Source organism: Desmodus rotundus, chromosome 12 (genome assembly GCF_022682495.2).
Source record: "Desmodus rotundus isolate HL8 chromosome 12, HLdesRot8A.1, whole genome shotgun sequence".
Taxonomy (NCBI): Eukaryota; Metazoa; Chordata; class Mammalia; order Chiroptera; family Phyllostomidae; genus Desmodus; species Desmodus rotundus.
The window spans coordinates 64,821,825-64,840,891 of NC_071398.1; the positions used below are offsets into that span (position 1 = coordinate 64,821,825).

At 48.8% G+C, this 19,067-nt stretch overlaps 1 protein-coding gene across 2 annotated transcripts in view; it reads right to left on the minus strand.

Annotated features, from left to right (window-relative positions):
* The window catches only part of CASQ2 (calsequestrin 2), a 56,861-nt gene that overhangs the window by 12,819 nt on the left and 24,975 nt on the right, over positions 1 to 19,067 (minus strand). For both annotated transcript variants that reach the window (XM_024570440.4, XM_045203891.3), the window contains exons 4-8: positions 18,130 to 18,241; positions 15,434 to 15,507; positions 9,880 to 10,010; positions 8,337 to 8,382; positions 1,664 to 1,718 (exon numbers count right to left, since the gene is read on the minus strand). In XM_024570440.4, the coding sequence (XP_024426208.1) occupies positions 1,664 to 1,718; positions 8,337 to 8,382; positions 9,880 to 10,010; positions 15,434 to 15,507; positions 18,130 to 18,241 (418 nt within the window). The remainder of the gene's footprint in view (positions 1 to 1,663; positions 1,719 to 8,336; positions 8,383 to 9,879; positions 10,011 to 15,433; positions 15,508 to 18,129; positions 18,242 to 19,067) is intronic.

Genomic DNA, 19,067 nt, shown 5'->3' on the forward strand with positions numbered 1-19,067 from the left:
AAATAAGGGGTTGGGAGGAGGAAGCTGTCCGAGAATCTGGAGCACAGAGGTGGTTGCGATACTGTGCAGCGGAATATTATTTAGCCCCCAAAAGGAATGAAGTACAGATGCATGTCACATGAAGGATGAACCTTGAAAACGTTACGCTACGTGAAAGGTGCCGGCCCCGAGAGGCCACATATTACATGATCCCATTTAAATGTCCAGAACCGTCTGATCCATAGAGACAGAAATTGGCCGAGTGGTTGCCAGGGGCTTGGGGAGGGGCCGGGGAGAGACTGCTAACCCCACAGAATTTCCTTCTGAGGGATGAAATGTTCCGGAATTAGATGGTGGTGGTATTTGCCCAGCTCTGTGTATGTACTAAAACCCACCAAACTGCACACTTTAAAAGGTGACTGTTACGGCATGTGGATTGTATCTCCATTTTTTAAGCTGCATGACAAACACACTTGGAGTTTTGGTCTGCAGCAAACAGTGGCAGCTGATGGTGTCCGGACAACAACAAAGAGAAGTGGTCCCACCGGGACGAGCCGGGCTCGGGCTTGGTCAGGGAGCCGCCTGTCTCATCATCTGCCTGGCGGGTGTTTATTGAGCACCTACTGCATGTCCCTGCATGTGTGAGACAATTGTTCCTCCTTCGGGAAACCCTGCTAACTCCCTGGGCCCTCTCGGGCAGTTTCTCTTCCCTGAGCCTCTGTTTCCTCCTCCATCCTTAGGAAGGTACAAGAGGCCTAGGTACCCGGCACACACCATAAAGCTCCTCAGGCCCTGGAGCCATGGTTCCCAGACCCTATGGCGCCTGAGAACTTGCCTCGGCGCTTCATGAAATCACTGGTTCCTGAAGGTTCCATGTCAGTCAGCCCTTGGCAGTGTGGGTACCTGTCAGGTGTTGGAACCCCTGCCCAGGTGCCTCAGAGCCCAAGGCCCGGCTGCCTAGCCATCAGAAATGAAGTCCCCCACCTTCTCCAGCTGCATTCTGGATTGTTCCAGGCTCCCAAAACACACCTCAGAATCTCCACTTCCCCTTTCCCTTTGGGGGCTGTTGGTCTCTTGGGGCACTGCCCAGGGGACTCAGCATTTTCCCACCTGCAAAATTAATTTTTCCTGCACTTCACTCTCCACTGATGTTACGAAGAGTGAAACCAGGGAAAAGTTGTCCACGCTCCAAAATAGAACAAAGTTACTCCTCCATTTTAGGGTCATTTTACACTTTACAAAGCAGCTGCTCTTTTGGCCCAGTTCTCATTATTTGGGGGAATATTTTTCATTATGCTTCCTAGGTATGGAGAGTATTTGAGGGACCAAAGGGTGCCTGTACTGCTATTTAAGGTAGGACTGTTATCTATATAAACTACATACGTGAACTTTTACTGTGAACAGTTCACACACACACACACACACACACACACACACACACGGTCCGTAAAGCTAGGCTGTGCTTTCACTCTCCCAAGATAGTCCCAGTCTGGGCAGTGGATGAGGCTGCTCAGGAAGGAAAGGTGCCGAGCAGGCGACCACCAGGGGGTGCCCAGTGTCTTTCCACTGCATTGAGGCGGGAAGTGAGGGAAGAGACAAGGTGAGGGCTGACCAAGGTGAGAAGCCAGTTCTTGCTGAAGGTACCAGAGAGCAGATGCAGGGATGGGGTGGGGAGGGTTCCTACCTGGGTCACTCTTCTCTGCAAAGGCCACGATGTGGATCCCATTCAAGTCATCTTCCTGTGGGAGAAAAGAACCAAAGATTACACTCCCAGGTGGAGAGACAGGACGAGATGAAAATGAGAAGGGGAGGGTGGCTGAGGGAGAGGCGACACAGAGGCACAGGGGGCAGAAGCTCAGGGGACAGAGGCACAGGGGGACAGAGCAGTGTGCACATCGAGGAGGGGAATACTGATGAGCAGCTGGGAGGAGGGCTTGGCATTTGATTGATGAATGGGTGTGTGAGGCGGGAAAACACCGGCTATACACAAGATGTAGCACTGAGTGGGCTTCACTCCCATGGTCTGGCGGGTCCAGGAGGGCAGCAGGAAGAGGCAAAAGAGGAAGAACGTGAGTCTGGTTCACCAAGAACGCAGAGGGCAACAAGCACTCTGAATGCAGCTCAGTGAATGTTAATCTGTGTTTCAAGAAGTCGCCACCAGAGAATGTAGTCAGTGGCAGGCCAGGTTATGGAAACTTCTGGATGCTGCTGGCAGATCCTGAAGCTGACCCCAAACAGGCAGCAGACAGGAAATCCTTGAGGCAAATTAGAATCTGGGTCGGTAGTGTTCACACAAGTGTCGTGTGCTTCTCTGTTAAGACACCGCTTAGTGAAGAACCTGTGTGGTCAGCAGGGGGCGCTTTGCCGACTGTCACTTCTGGGGTGTTCATGGGGGTTCCATTTGGCTCTGTGGCACCAGAGCTTGCAGAAGCGACATAGGCCTCTAACGGATGCCTAAGTGTAGGATGCTACAGAAGAGTCTGGAAACGGGGGCTAGGGAAGGTTGAGGGTGTGGTGGTGACAAGTGGGTACAGCTGTGCAGGCCAGAACGTGGCCAAGAGCCTAGAGAGGGAATTCCAGATCTATGGGACAAGCCAGTGGCATTCCACGTTCCTATGTCCTGGACAGAAAGGACCACAGGGCTCCTGTCTCCTTTGCACTGATTATTTCTGCAGAAGAACGAGTAAGGGCTTGGAGGCTCTTCCTTTATAAGAAATGTGATCCGCCCTGGCTGGTGTGGCTCAGTGGATTGAGTGCCGGCCTCTGAACCGAAAAGTTGCTAGTTCGATTCCCAGTCAGGGCACATGCCTGAGTTTCGGACCAGGTCCCAAGGTGAGGACATATGAGAGGCAACACGATCGATGTATCTGTCACACATCAATGTTTCACTCCCTCTCTCCCTTCCTTCCCCTCTCTCTCTCTCGAAAGAAAGAAAGAAAGAAAGAAATGTGGTCCTCACAAGACTTGGACAGAAAGCTGTGCGAGAATGAGGCCAGGGGACGACTCTGAGTGAATACTGATTGTCACCGACATGGAGAGAGGGGCTCACTGGGCACCCTGGATGTCACATCACAATCACCCCGTGGAAAAAGTACCCCAGTCATCTCAGCCCTCCCGTGGTCCCGTCTCCATTTCAATCGACTTTAATGCTGGTGCAATCCCATCTAAATGCTAATTCTTTTCCTTTGAGTTTGGAATGGACAAAACCTCCAAAACTTCTCAGTGAGAGTAAATGGAAAATCTCATTATTAAAAACAAGCGAGTGGGCACTGCTGTGGTCAGAGTCCCCGGGCAATTGAATTTTACAGATCTGTATGTGTGCGTGCAGGTTTATTACACAAATCTGACAGCAACTGGAAGGGGGTGAGGTCTCACTGTTTTGCATTTGCTGTCATCACCGGTCAGAACATCCTGATCGGTTCTCACTAGGCCGCCCCGAGTCCCCGGCCCCCGCCACCAGCAGGAAGGCAGCCGCGCTGGCGCTAGAAGCAGCTGTCTTTCTGCCTGCCCTTCCAGAATGGACTTGGAAATAGGTTTTAGAATTAAGAATCCGTATTTATTTGCTGAGAGATGGCTCATAACGTGGCTGTCCCTCTGCGGGCCTCAGATCGTCCCTGGATGGAGAGCTGTGTGACCACGTTTCCCATGGGCCTCTGTCTCTGTGGGCGCAGAGGGTCAGCATGCAGGCCTGCACCAAGCCTTTTCAGGATTAAACTCACAGAGCGAGACCCCGTGGGCAAGCCTGTAGGTCAGGGTTACTCAGGGAGTACCCCATGTGCACAGGTGAGGGAGCGCCGAGGGCCATCTGCAGGATGGACGGCCCTGGGGCTTCCTCCGAACCCCTCACCGTTGCCGCCCAGACCACCCATTTGGTCTACCGATCACATTGTCTTGGAAATGATCTCTTTACTTCATAAATCTTCCCTTCTTACCCAGGTGGCAAGCTGGCTGAAGGAAGGGATTACACCTTCCTATAACAATGATGATTAAAATGGTTTATTCATACCTGCCATTTGCCTTTGAGTCAGTACTTTGTAAGTACATTATTTCTAAATCTTTAATGAAAGTCTTATTCCTGTTCAAGGCTTAAAGGTTTGAAGTGACTTACTGAAGCCACAGAGCCCTTCTGTGATGTACCTGGGGTTCAACCCAGCTCTGTCTGGACCCACCCAAAGCCCACGCCCTTCCTAGCTCACTGGAGGAGCCCAGACTAAGCCAGTGTGGCCCAGAAATTACCCTGAGCTGAAGGCATTTGAATTTCTGAGATCTCTCCTTTGCCTAAATACAGAGCCTCTCAAAAGAACTCAGTTGTCAATAAATCCTTTCCTGGGGTGCAACTCTCATCTCTTCTCAAACGGACATCGTCACAAATAATCATAGTTTTCATCTCTTCTCCTAAGGACCCATTTCTCTTTTAGACGGTATATAAGCCCCTCCTTGAGTGGCATTTTTGTGAACTCCGGCGCATAAAAAGGTAATTAAATCTATTTTTTCCCCTCGTACTAATCTGTCTTTTGTTCATTTGATTTGCAGGCCCCTCACACTGAACCGAGGAGGGTAGAGGAACGAGTGTTTGCTCCTTGACGTCACCAACAGCTAGGATGAGCTCCCTGAGTCTGCCATCCCCTCTCCAGGGTTTGCAGAGGTTGCAACCTCAGGCCAGCGGCTCTTACTTCAGCTGAAAAAAGGCTGAGACGGGGACTTTCTAATATATTACATGACTGAACATCAGATCTGTCCCCGCCCCAAAATGGATGTTTGGGAGTTACGTTGGTGAATACCTTTCTCTGGACTCCCCAGCACCTGGTTTGTCCCTCTGCCATAGCAGGGAGCATGGGGACTGGAGTCACATGTTTGGAGACTGTTCCATCAACTCACCCGTGGACTCCTTAGGGACAGGACAGCGATGCGTATTTTTATAATCTCTGTGCTTAGCACAAGACAACAGGTTCTTATTCATGCCTACTGAATTTAAAAAGGAGTATGGCGATAAAAATCTTCCATACTGGTTGAAGAAAACATTAGAGAGAACAAGGAGAAATTAATCACCCACCAAGCAGACAGATTATCACTGTTCAGGTTTCGTGGTTTCCTCCCAGTCTCTGCTGAATGTTTGTTCTTACGTTGGATGAAGAGACGCAGAGAAGACAAACGTGGTTCAGAGCAGCAGACTCCCTGGTGTGATGGGGCGTCCTGGGGGCCCAGCTGGGGGTTTCTGGCTCCCTCATGGAACTACTTTGTTATTGCAACAGAGAGAGGATTCTTCTAGAAGGAACTGCTGACTCCTGTCCCTGCAGGCTTTGTCCCAGGACTCTGGCCGACCATGTGCCAGGATGGAGGGCCAGTGGAAGGTGGAGTCTCAAAGGGGAAGGACTGGGCAGCCCTGGGTCTGGACCACCCTGTCCCACCTTGACATTCTTTGACTATTCTAAATAAATAAATGGCTACCTGATTTACACAAGCAGATATTACTAGGCACCAATTTCTTTAGCAATAATAAGTTATGTGTTTCTATGGTTTGCTGCTTTTAAATCCTACACAATGGAGGAGAGAGAAAAAGTCAATAGTTGCTTTAGCCCCTCCTAGTTTTCCTAGCTTATTAAAATATTTTGCAATGTCTGGGAAAGTGGGTATTGAAGCTAAAGACTTCTAAGGTCATTAACTGGTCACTTTCCCCAACATCTGTGGTTCAAGTTTCTGCGGCCAAGTGGCCCGTGGGCATGCTCTTTGAGGTAGCGCTCACCTAGGTGGATGGGGAAGAGGGGCAGGGAGAGGCTCCATAGGGAGCCTTCTGACAGATGGACTTCCGCTTCTCCTCTTAGGATGCGGAGATAATGCTGCAGGACCCATCCTGCCCCCCTCCCGAGGTGGAGGTTGGGATGAGGGGCTGGCTGGGTCTGGCTAGGCTGCTGGGTCCTCGTCACATGGGTATGCTGTGATGTTGGAGAGGAGTAACGCAGTCGAGTGCCCGTTTCTCTACACAGGTGGCAAACACAAGGCCCGTGGGCCAAATCCGGCCCTCCACCTGGTTTTATCCGGTCCGGAACCTTGTTTCTACCCGGCAGCAGCACCGAGCTCCTTGCCCCTAATTAAGGAGTAGTTACATTTACACAGTCCTAAAATTGCATTTGGCCCTTTGAAGGCAACTGCGAGGCTGATGTGGCCCCCAGTGAAAATGAGTGTGACATCCCTGTAGTCTACCAGGTTAAATTTCACACACAGCCCTTCCTAATTAGAAAGCAATTAAATACATAATGTAGAAAATGTGAGCCATCCTTGTTATTGCATTTTACATTGTAGCAAAAGGCTGTGACTTATCTCATTCATTAAGTGAAAAGAAAGCAGAGAGTGAGTTCGAACGAAGCGAGACAGCGAACTTTCTTTCTCAAATGTGATGCGGTAAGAGGGAGTGTTTCTGGGGTGGTGCAGGGGTTTGGGGGTTCTGTGTCTGTGGTCGGGGGAGGAGATGCGGTGGGTGGGGGCAGGCATGGGCATGACGCAGCTGTGTCAGTGAGGGAAGGCCTGAGAAGAGAGGGTTCGACAATTCTGTAGTCTCTCCCTCCCAGGAGCCTAGATAATTGAGACTTATTTATTAGGGATGAAGGAAATCCAATAAGACCTAAGGGTAAAGACCTAGCAGAATAGGAATGGTCACTCCTCCTATCACAAAAGACCAAGGAAGATCAAGAACTAACATCGCAATGGCAGTGTGAAATCCAGGGCTGGATCCCGCGCCAGGGAAAAAATAGTTTTTTCTTGTGCTATAAAGGACATTAGTGGGACAACTCATCAATTTGAATAGGGTCGATAGATAAAATAATAGAATCGTATTGATTTCCTGATTTTGGTAAGTGCACTGTGGTTATGCGAGAGAAAGTCCTGTTTTAGAAAACTTCTGAAGTTCACAAAGGTAAAAGGGAATTGTGTCTGCCCCTCAGTCTCGAACGGTTCAGGAAAGAAATCTACCATCTTCCATCTCTCTATCTGTGTATCCATCAAGAGGACGATAAAGCAAAGGTGATAAAATGTTAACACTTGGGGAATCTGGGTAAAAAGATCGTGGAATTCTTTGCACTATTTTTTATAAGTCTGAAATTATTTTAAGTAAAAATATTTTTAAAGGCATATTATTTTTAAAGCACTGTTATACCATTTAAATCCAATAACAAAACATTTTGAACATTACATTTTTGAAAGTACGAAGTGTCGGGAGAGCATGTTTCTGTTGCGTGGTGCTGCTTACACAGTCCACTCCTGCACACCGGGTCATCTACCCTCCGTGTCTAACGCAATGTTTGTTCTATGTTCAAACATCCAAATACGTTACATGCCAGGCAGACAGAAAGTGCCAAGTTACTCTGTGGCTCCCTTCACCTGCCACTTTAAACTCTGAATTAAAGAATAAATAAATAAATACATACATGCTTCCATGTTAATCCCTTTCCCCTCCCACCCACACCCCCACTGCAAAATGGTGCCGTGTGGGGACATGGCCCACTCCAGGGGGGTGTACTGGAGAGAACAGGAGATTTGGCTCCCGAAGATCTGAATCTAAGTTCTAGAGCTTACTAGTTATGTATTCTTGACTAATTAACTTAATCCATATGATCACTTTCCTTTTATGTAAAATGGGGTTAAAATAATTCTTGTTTTTCATCACGTTCTACAGTTGCTGAAGGTAACATGAAATGCTTTGGGAAACGCTCCACAGACTTTGGAGGTTATCGTTTACAGAACTTTGTATAAAGCTAAGGTGGGTGGGAGGTTGTACCTCTAGGGCCCTTTTTCTGATGATGATTGACCCGCCTGACACGTTGTCTATGACCTTGACCTAGAGGATATTCTGACTCAGTGTTTTCCGGTGCCTTGAGCTGATATTTACAAAAACAGCTACCGTTCTTTAATCAAGCACCTACCATGTTCTGGGCTTTTCCCACCATTCACCTTTAGCCCTGATTTTAGATGCAGAAACTAAAGCTCAGAAAGATCACATGACCTGATGAAGGACGCAAAGCTACTAGGTGTCAGATTCTAGACTTGAACCCAAGTCTATGACTGCATAGCCTGGGCTTCTTCCCCTACTTACCCTGAGCCCCTGGTGGTCAGCAGTCACCGTGGAAAATGAACTCAGAGCTAGTGTAATCTTGCCTAGTGGGGAACACTAGAGAGGCATAAATTGGATCCACAAAAACTGGGCTTTACTTGAGCGTGCTGTTGTTCACATTTCAAATACTCTACCACCTAGACATCCACTCCAGCCAACTGAAACTTGGTTTGAGTTATGAGACTCAAAGAGGCATTCCTCTTCGGGAATCTACCAGTCTCTACAAGGCAGAAGGAGTTTGCCACGTTCTTACCCATGTTTCAAACATATCTTCTGGGCGCAGGCGACGCAGGGTGGGTCTGAAAGAAAGAAAAAAGACGAGCTTCCTCAAGTAGAGGTCACCACAGCAGACACGGGGCCACCACAGCAACCCTGCTGCGTCACACAGAGAACTGGGCCTAAAGCTCTCGGCCTTTCCATGCACTGGTTTGACCCAAGGATTACACAGCCCATTATAAACAGTGGGTCAGAGGGTGCAGGGTCAGCTCGTTCCCAGGGCAAGGAGCCATCTCCCTCCTCCCAGAGAGCCCAGAGGAGACCCAGAATAAGGAGACCTGGGAGAGAAAACAGGAAGTCTTGATTTTGCTTTATCATCAGGGTGGTCCATCAAAGGCCCTCTAAGGGACGTTTGGAAGAGCAGGTGGGATCTACATTTGCCCACGGTTTCATTTATTTCTGAATGTTGGCAAATAGTGCTAGTAGCCACAATGATCTCTGCTCCTCTAAGTACTGCCTTGCTGTAGAGACCAGGACCGACTGGTTGATAAAATCATGCTGTTTCCGGTCCAAGGAACATACACGAGCATGTTTTGGAGAGGGTGGGGCGAGGTGGTGAACTCGGCTCCGTGTTCCATGTTCCATATCGTCCCTCCCTCAAGAGCAGGGCTCAGCAAACTACAGCTGGCGGGCCACATCCAGCAGGGCCGCCTGTGCTTATAAATAAACCTCTTACTGAGGCACAGCCACACTCAGCTGTTTGGGCATTGTTCATGGCCGCTTTCACACAAGAGCAGCGGACTTGAGCATTGCAACAGCGCCCATTTGGCCCGCAGAGCCTGAAATATTTATTATCTGGCCCTTTATAGAAAAGTTTACTCATCCACGCTAGGGCTGAGCGGTGTCAAACATTCCTCTCCCGGAAATTGTGTGTATAGCATGTTCATCTGAGGGTTAAGTAGCTGAACTGTTCTCAGTCCAATTCCTTAATGTATAAAATGGGGATAATGATAATGACCCAGTTATGTTAGATGAAATAGCTCCCATAAGTTCCTACCATGGTATGTGGCATATAAGAGGCTGTCCCTATATCACTATTGCTATGATTGTAGAATTTTACTGAAATCTTATTCTGACTCTAAGGGCATTTGCTGACTGAGGGGAGGTAGTCTAACCCTGTCTGCAACTGTAGAACCATATTTAGAAAATGTAGCTGGTGTGTAGCTCAGTGGATTAAGCATGGGCCACAGACCAAAGGGTTGCTGGTTCAATTCCCAGTTAGAGCACATGCCTAGGTTTCAGCCAGGTCCTCAGTGGGGGCCATGTGAGAGGCAACCACACATTGATATTTCTCTCCCTCTCTTCCCCTCTCTCTAATAAAGAAAATCTTTTTTAAAAAAATTTAAAAAAAAGAGAAAATATAGCAACATCCCTACCACTGATCCATGACCTGCAGGGCCATTCCACTGAGTTCAGTTCTTCCAGGGTGTTGCTCTTGGGGTCTGAAATGTTAGGACTGAGGGGCAGTTCTCCATTCCCCAGACTCTGCCCCCCCACCCCTTGCACGCCATCTTGGGTACCTTTGGTGCTCCTTTACAAACTCTACAAGCTCTTCTTCTGTGTAAGGTTTGTCGGGGATGGCGATGGGCTCATCCATAAATGGCTCGTAGAAGTCAACCTCATTCATCTTCAAGGATAATTTCTTTGCCACCTGTAGCAATTAGAAATAGGACAACAGGTTCCTTGACTGCTAGTCTAGAGTAGCAGCGGGTGGTCCGTCTCTAGGGCGTGTGTATGTTCTCTGGCAAAGATTTGAGAGTATGTGCACAGTATCAACTTAAATGTCGCAGTGACAGGAGCTCATCACCTAAGGCCTGGCTGGACCAATCAAAGCACAGATAGGGAGGAAGAAACCCCTCTGGCCAGGAGGTCCAAGCAGGGGTCAGGGCAGAAGGAATGAAAAGCAGGGAATCTAATCCTACAGCCACCATCACACCACCATATTTGCCAGGCTGGAGGAGGAAGCAAAGGCCACCCCAGATGCTCCCGTGTCCTTGGATGAATTGATTTAATTGAATCAATTTTGATAGAACAGGCAATTGATGGGAACCATTTAAAGCATATAGGTACTCAGAACCAGAGGCTGACTCATTAACCCTTGATCAGCTCATGAACTCTACTTGTTATTCAGGTTGAAGCCTGGCCCTAGGCTTATCTCTCAGTGCCGGGCTGGTGTGATGGTTTCTCAGGCTCAGGGAACTGCCTACTTGGTCGGCAGTCAGAAGGTGACCAGCTGTCCTGGTTTGTCTGGAGTGGAGGCTTTTCCCTGGATTCAGACTCAGCGCTAAAACTGGGTGGGACCCAGCCAGCGAGGCCCAGCTGCTCCCCTGTACCAGACAAAAAGCTCAGGGAGCCCGAAGTGGCCCGGAGGGCATCTCCTCTCTCAGTTCAAGCGGCTGCACTGTGTCATCCAGGCAGAATGGCTGCTGTGTTCGCCCGCAGACCTGCTGAACTCGGAACTCTTGCTGTGAAATGACTTGAGAGGCCTGGAATGTGCCACGCTCCGGAGAAAACCAAATGCCATTCTTTTCTAGTTCAGAGCTGTGGCCCCAGAAAGCTCGGGATGAACAGTGGTTCCCTTGAAACTGAAGAGGAGCTGCCTGGGCGCTGACGCCCTGCGGGGAACACTGACAGCTCAAGGGCCCCAGGGCAGCTGGGACTAATCTCGGAGGGGGAGGAACTGGATGCTGTGTGAGCTGTTACACAAGGAGGCCCATTCTGAGGAAACACTGGCATCCCCATGGATTGTCATTGACTGCTATTAAGTCAGGTCACTGTATTCCAAAAGACAGTTCTTACAGTGCTCAACAAAGACACTAGCCTTCAACTCAGAGGGAGAGAAAACGGGCCATGTTAAGAGTGACAGTCGGTCAAAGGAGATTTTATGGTCATGCTACTTCGTTTTAAGGGACAGGGAGATACGGGGTTTTTTCTTACATTTTTCCTCTCCCATGGGGCAGGGGGTGGTATGGGTGATGGGTGGGGGCCAGAGGGGCAGGGCAATAGCAACTGTGCGCCCAGTGTCTGGGTTCACCCACAGCTCTTCGCAAAGCTGGGCGCATCCTTGGAGGGGCTTGAAAATGACGCTAGATTCTGGTTCTGTGAGTTCACTTACTGCTTATTTTAAAACCCAGGACACTGCTTATGTGAAGTGGGAAGTGATCAGATGAACAAAAGAGTAATAATAGTGAGCACACAGAGTGCTTGCTACATGCCGGGCATTGTTACCAAGTGCGTTAGGCTGATTCCTTTCTGAATCCTCACCCTGATTGTAGCAGGTAAAAGCTAGTATTGTACTTATTTTACAAATGATGAGCCCGAGGCACAATCTGAGTAGGCAATTTGTCAAGATCATCTACCCACAGAAGAGAGAGCCAGAGTTCAAACCCAGTTTGCCAGGACACCAACTTCCCTCATTAGGAAGTCACTTTCTCCTTGACACTGCAGCGAACTAACGAAGTCTGTCCCGGTAGCTATTCCACTGGTGCTGCACATGGCCAGTGAGATGTCCCCTGTTCCTCCCTCATCACCTCACCCCGTCACCATCTGCTAGGATCCAGGCTTCCTGCAGGTGAGAAGGCGCTCATCAGGAGCTCGCGGGGCCCCACGTGTGTGCGGGTACGTGCACATGTGCATTACATGTGTGTTGCAGGGGGTCTCTGGTCCTTGGATGTCAGTGTCCGGTATGCATTGGGAAGCTCATGGATGTAAGGAGGGCCTGGGACATTCTTTAGTCTAATTCTGGGGACTGCTGAGCAAACCTTTCCAGAGGCCTGTTCCCTCCATGCCCACCACCACCATGGAGTGCCCTCATCTGGTGTCTCAGAGAGTCCCTTTTCTCATTCTTTTATTTGTATTTTGGGCGATAAGGACTGAAGGAGATTTGATTGATTGAGGCATTGATTCATTCATCAGTTCAATAAATATTTAATGGGGCTGACTGCATCCCAGGCACTCTTCTGGGACCAGACCTGGCTCATGGGCGGGAACAATGGTATGAGAATGGATTTTACTACCGAAAGCCTAGGAGGTCCATATAATGAGTTCTTTTGTGCCTTTTTAAAAAACTCCTTGGAATACATTTTGCCAAAGGCAAGAAGACTACAAAGCACAATGGCCAATTTTTGACATTTGCAAGTGTATGAATTTTGATGCAGATGTTTTTCTAACACATTAGCAAGCCGTTTCAGTTGTTGCAAATGAAACCAATCCAGTGAATTGAAGCCTTTTCGATATCTATCTCCTCTATCAACTCTGTTTGGATAATCACCGCTTCTTTTTGTCCTTGAAATGTGGTTCAAAAAATGCTTTTGCTTGTCAGTGTTCACTCCAAGAAAGGGACAGGTCTCATGGGGGTAATTAGAACTGACAGATGGCAGTCTGTGAGTTGCAGCAGAGTGGACGCCGTCCTTAGCCCTCTGACCCTCTCTTGCTCCCTTGGGGGGCTTGATTTCGGCTCAGGATCCATAGACTCATTCTGGTCCCCAACCAGTGTGCCTGGTAAAATCCCCTGGTTTTCAAAATACGCTTTTTGCATATGCATATTCCTGGGCCCTGTCAAAATCCTAAAAAAAAAAAAGATTCCAAATTTCCAGGGCTAGAGTCCAGGAATCCATGGTTTTAAAGCTCCCTGGGGCATACCCATGTGGGTGGTGTTTGGAAACTACTAATTCCCAAACCTACATCAGCTGCCCTGACATCTCGCCCTCGTTAGGTTTCTCCAACTCATCTACAGCAGCAACCCCCTTATCCGCCATCAACCCATGTTATCCACAATCAACCACAGTCTGAAAATATTAAAAGGAAAAACCCAGAAATATACAATCCGTAAAGTTAAATTGTGTGCCATCCTGAGAGACGCGGTGGGTGCAACCATGCCTTCTGGGCCCCGCCTCTCTGCTGGGCACTGTCACCCACACCCCTAATTGATGGGCGCAAGCTCTTACGTCCCAAACGGCAGTGAGTCCTTCCAGTGGGGAAGCTCTGCCCTCCGTGTTCTGCACAGAGGGAGAGACCCTTCGTCTTTCCCTTTTTGAATGGCAGGAAGTCCCACAAGGCTACACCCATGGTGGTGCTTATGACTCAGTGTCTTATAGAGCTTTTAGTAAAGAGTCTTCTGCATTTTTAATTATAGCCTGCCTCACCTTCTTCACGGGCCGCAGACATGAAGCCATATGGTCGGGCAGAGAGGCACATCTGAGGGCTGACCCCACCCTGAACTCGGCATTGAACCACCCTTCTAAGAACTGAGGCTCTGTTGCTTGGCCACGGTCTACCTGACTTTCTCTTTCCTGGGGTGAGTTCCTAGCCAGCACTGGTCACTCCTGACCAATCGGAATGAGCCGTCAGTGATGGACTCAGTTTTAGCTTTTCTGTCCCTCCCCTTCTCTGCTAATATCCCCTCGCAAGCTCCGTCCTCCCAGGCCTGAAGGACTAGCTTTATTAGCAATGGCTCTCACAGCAAGCTGACAGAAGCTGCGGGCTCACTGTGTGCCCGGTGCATTTTACATGCACGGGTTCTTTCTCCGGAGGGGGCATTGACGTTGGAGTCGGGCTGACCCGAGATTACCTCAGGCTTCACTGCTCCCTGAGTGACCATGAGCAAATCGCAGTCTCTCGGTGCCTCCGTTCCACCTCTGTGGACTGTAAACACAACCCCTGTCTTACAGGGGCATTGAGAAGATGAAATGGGGAAACCTGTAAAAGCTCTTAGCACAGAGCCTGGCGTATACGTGTAAAAATTACTTTATGAGTGATAATTATTACTCTTTTTGCTATTCCTGCTCCAGATCTCTCCCAACTCTAATCCAACCAATTAGGTAAACTTTCGTCAAGTTTAGATGACATAGTTTGGATCTGAGACCTCTCTTCTGGATCATAGGCTTGTAAACTGGGGTGACAGCCGTAGAAGTGGCTCAATATATGTCTGAACGGAACACAGTCTCTTATCACCATACCTTTCCTGCTTCAGCACCTACAGGCGTCCTCGTTTTCCAGAGTACTTGTTGTTCGCAGAGTACTTGGAGTATTCTGAGTGCGTGTGTTGGGTGTGTGTGTGTCTATGTGTGTGTGAGTGTGGGTATGTGTGAGGAGATGTGTTAGGTTGGGGTATGTTCTGCATGTGTGTTGTGTGTGCTGCATGTGTGTGTGCTGTGTGTTAGGTGGGTGTGAGTGTGTGAGTGCGCACCTTGACTCTAAGGCTGGGTACAGGGTCTCCTACTTAATGGTGCGGTACAGAGCAGAGGACATGGATTGGGGCGCACATTGTCCTAGACTGGGATCTCCGCACCACCATTAATTCACTGGAGACCTTGGATATTACTTAACCTTGCTAAATTTCTTTTTCTCATGTGGGAAGGGGGGGGGTTCACTTTCGAAGTTGTTTAAAGGATTAGAGGTTGTATTAGTGCAATATATCAAATTGTGCCCCCCGCCCAGAAGGTCCTGGGCAAAGGGCAGCCATTGTAGTAGTGCCTGGAGCCAGGGTAACATACTCCAAGTTCAGTAGACCCCAAATAAATTACCTCTTGATTCAAGGTCCCTCTATCTCTGCTGTTGTTTGGCTTATAAAGGCACCTTCCTTCCACATCCAGGAAATGAAGAGCAATTGAATCACAGAGAAGCACATCAGTGACTTCTCCTGAAGACAAAGCACCCAGGGCTTCAGAGGCCCATTCCCCTCCCCATTCCATCCCCCATCCTAGCCCAGAAGAGGGAAAGCATGCAACCAGGGAGGGGGATGGGGTCTGTAAGAACAGGAAACAGTGATTAGTGTCCCGCACACTCTGGGCCCACACACTCGCTGTTCTTAGTGCTGAAGGTGACCCGGAGTGGTTGGTGCATGGCTTCTCATTGGGTGTTTTCAGAAATTCCCCTACATCTTCTGCATTAAACATCTTCACACTCATCTCTCAGTCGGTAGTGACTTACTGCCATAGTTCTAACACTTCGGGAAAAGAATGAATGGGTGGAGGGTGGTTAATGTTGCCAAAAGAAAAGAAAGGGTGGGGGAAAGTTCAAACTCGAATACATCGTGTGTATGAAGTGCTCCAATTGGGGCTCATAGGCACTCACCCCTTTGTCGAAGGTCGCGAAAAATTTGATGTAAGGCTGAAAGTGTTCAGCTGCCTCTTCAAATGCCTTGTAATCTAAGAAGGAAAGACAGAAGGGAGAGACATTTTCCAGATGCACACGGCAGACATTTCTCATTTTAAACAATGCAGAGAGGGTGGGAAGCCAATTAATCCTGATCGGATAATTATTAAGTAGATCTTATTCAGATAGATAATTCTTTCGTATGAGTTAAACCCACAATTTCCCAAGGAGTTTGAACTGACTGGCGTTCAATCCCCCACAAGAACTCTTGGCCACACTTTTGCGTGTTTTACGACATTGGTAGGTGGAAAGGAGAAAACCTAGAGAGAACAAGGGCAAGGAGAGGAATTGTCAGGCTCCAGACCAAAAGAAAAAGTTCTTTGGCTCAGACTCACTGCTGGTTACAAATGTGCCCCCGAGACAGAGTGCACCCCACTGTATGAACGAGCACGGTGTGAGAAACGCACCTCACCGTGCCAAGCAACTCGATCAAAAACGACACCACAGAAGTATTTTAAACCTCTTAGCAGGTATACTCTCTAGGGTAAATCCTAGTTTTTCTCTCCCTCTTTTTAAGTTTTCTTGTTTTATTCTGATCCCTTACAATGAATAAAGACCACGCTTGACTCTGGTCCCGAACTGGAGTCCACACTGGTGGAGAGGCATGAGGCCACGGGGCTGTGGCTGCATGCGCCTCCTACACCCAGACTGGGCAGAGACATTGGTTTTCAAGCCTTGGATGGCAGGGTGATGATAATGATGCTGGTGGTGAGGCTGGTGGTTGTTCTACAAAAATTCCATAATCCTGAGAGTCAGTGATCCTATGATTCATTCTTAATGAGATTAACTTTTTCCATTTCATGGAATTCTATATCCTTTCATTATTGGAGGCACAAGTTTTTGCTAGAATTCCAGGAGCATGCAGACTTTTCTAATATTCACTCAGAAACATTTCAGGAATAATGCTGGCTCAGGCGACACCGAGATGAGTAAGACAAGGACAGGGAGCAAAGGCTCGCCGCCCAGCGAGGGCTCGGACCCTTATAGAACCACAGAGCAGTGGGACAGCTGCTGAGCAGAGGCAAGCACAATAAGTGCAGCTGAGAGAGGGGTTGAAAAATGTACAAGAGACCCGTACATACTGATCCACGTTCATACACACTCGTCCTCGTAAAAGTGATGATGTTGTCACAACATGCAGTGCGCAGTCTGACAGCAGGGGTGGAGGATTGACTGGAGGGAAGAAGATGGGTGGGAGATTTGGAGAATGATAGAGGGAAGCGGGTGAGTACAGAAAGGGAAGGGGTTAGAGCCATAGCTAAGCCATTTATATCTGTTTAAGGCAGCAGTGGGCTCCATCAGAATTCTCTTGTTGCTGAGGAACCTCTCTCGGCCTCCCGAACTCCTGCTCTGATAGAAAGCATGGCCCAGACCTGTGTCAGGAGAACTGACACATTTCTCTTGGGGAGCCAGTCTATATCTTTATTACAATGGAAAAGGGTGGGGCAAGGTAATCTCGGGTTGGTGCTTCAAGCTAGGGTTGAACCCTTCGCCTCTTGCATACAGTAGCTGTCTTCAAGGAACGTGGTCCAGTTTTCTACTCTGACCTCATGAGAAGCACCCCAGAGAGTGGTCGGCATCTATCCAGAAATGTGAAAACTGAAATAAAGTCACCTAGAGAACTGGGGCAAAACTCCCTGGCCAGCCACCTTCCCCCAACACTCTCCTAAGGAGGGTGAATAGAGGCTTTTATGTAGCAAATGAGGAGACCACCCTGTTGGGTCATGGGGGAGAGAAAATTGGTGGGTTGCTGAGATGACTAAGGAGGCCAGCTGGCAGATGGGGTAGAGACACAGCTTCACAGATAATTTCATAATATTTTGGAGTTCCCAGAAATAGCCTGAAGCAGCCCTTATTTGCATTTCCCTCTCGTACTAATGCTACTGGAATCTCTTTCGTAGTTATGCTCAGATACCAGAAAAAGGCTTAACTCATTGGGCTAATGCTGCCAAAGCAGCTTAAGACAAGGTACTCAGGTAGTTCATCTTGCTGGTTCCTTCCCTGTCCGATTCTTCCTGGCCCCACTTACACCCTCGCCCCCCGGATGGCTTGTGCTGATGCTGTGAGATGTCCTGTGCCCACCCAAAACCTGGCCACAAAGCTTTCAAAGGGAACACACCCAAGGGTGTGGTGCGCGATTGCAGGCGGCCTTGGTGGTCAGCTGGGCTGGCCAGCAATTTTCCACATTGTGCTGCAGCTGCTAAGGCCAGCCCTACCCCAGTTTTCCTCTCATGCTGTCCAAGTGACCGAGAAGCTCTCCAGCTGGTGACCACGGGAGCTGCTGATGCCAGGGAGACAGCCTACCATTTGCCCCGTTGTAGGGGAGAATCCAACCGGTGGGTGGGCAGGTGGAAAAGTGGAGGAAGGGCTTTTCTCTTCTGTAAAACACTCCAGCACTCCCGGCCCCTTCAAGGCCAGAGAACTTGGCCCAGCCTTAGTGTCCTTTCAGCTCCCCTGCCTGCTTTGCATAATTGACTCAGGTGTCCCATTGCAAGGGAAGGTTCTCTGCTACCCAGAGGACTTGCCGATGGCCCCTCCTCTTTATGGGTAATTTGACATATCTCGTTGGGAATCTAGTCTTTAGACTGACAGGCTGGGGTAGACAGGCAACTTACATTCTGAGTCCTCACTCTTGAAAAAGCCAATGAGTTTGATCTGGTCCTCAATGCGTTCAAAGGCTTGGACTTCCAGTTTGTTGCTGATGACCTCCACTGGGTCTTCAATGAGCTGAAAGGACACACACACACACGACATTGGTCCCTTCCCCAGGAATCAGGCACATAGGCAGAGGCCTTTGCAGGGAAGTTGTGGGCTTTGGTTGGTGCCTCAGCATCCACCCCACCCTCCCCCAGTGAGTACAGCAGCAGCGCCTTTTAAGGAATTGACTTTAACTCAAGGGGTAGACTGGTTGGTCTGGGAAATTCTATTTCTCTTGCCAGTTATTGATTCAGGAATGGCATGAAACCCAATTCTGGTCAATGAATGTCCAGGGCAGATTTGCTGAAACTGTCAGGGAAGTTGTGCTTTCTCTTCAAGGCAACAATGGGAAGCCGGATGTCCCCCCTGCTTCTCACTAAGTATTAATGAGGAAATGTGACGTATTAGCTCCGGCTGCTGGCTACCTTAGAACCAACTTGGGAACAGTCAGCTGGGGGACAAAGCCAACACACTGATGCCTCATCTGTGATTTACAGAGAAAAATGGAACTAGAGCCCTGATCTGATCAAGTCTAAAGCTTGCCCTGACTCGGGACTTCCATTTGTGAGGGTCAGTCACGCTGCTTATTGGTTAAGATGGCTAGAGTGGTTTCTGTCACGAACTTCCGGAAGCCTTGGCCTCGCCAGAGTCGTTCAGTTGCTGCCCTCAACATTTTCAGGGCTTGTGGTTATGGGTCAATGAAAGCGCCAAGGACAATCTACGGGCACGTTTTTGTAGGAGGTGACTTCCATTCACTTTGACATTCGCTCTGGGTTTTTGTGGAGAAAAGGGGAGAGACCACAGTGGACGGGCTGGTAGCTAAAGAATCATCAGTAAGGGTGGATGTTCTTTGTCC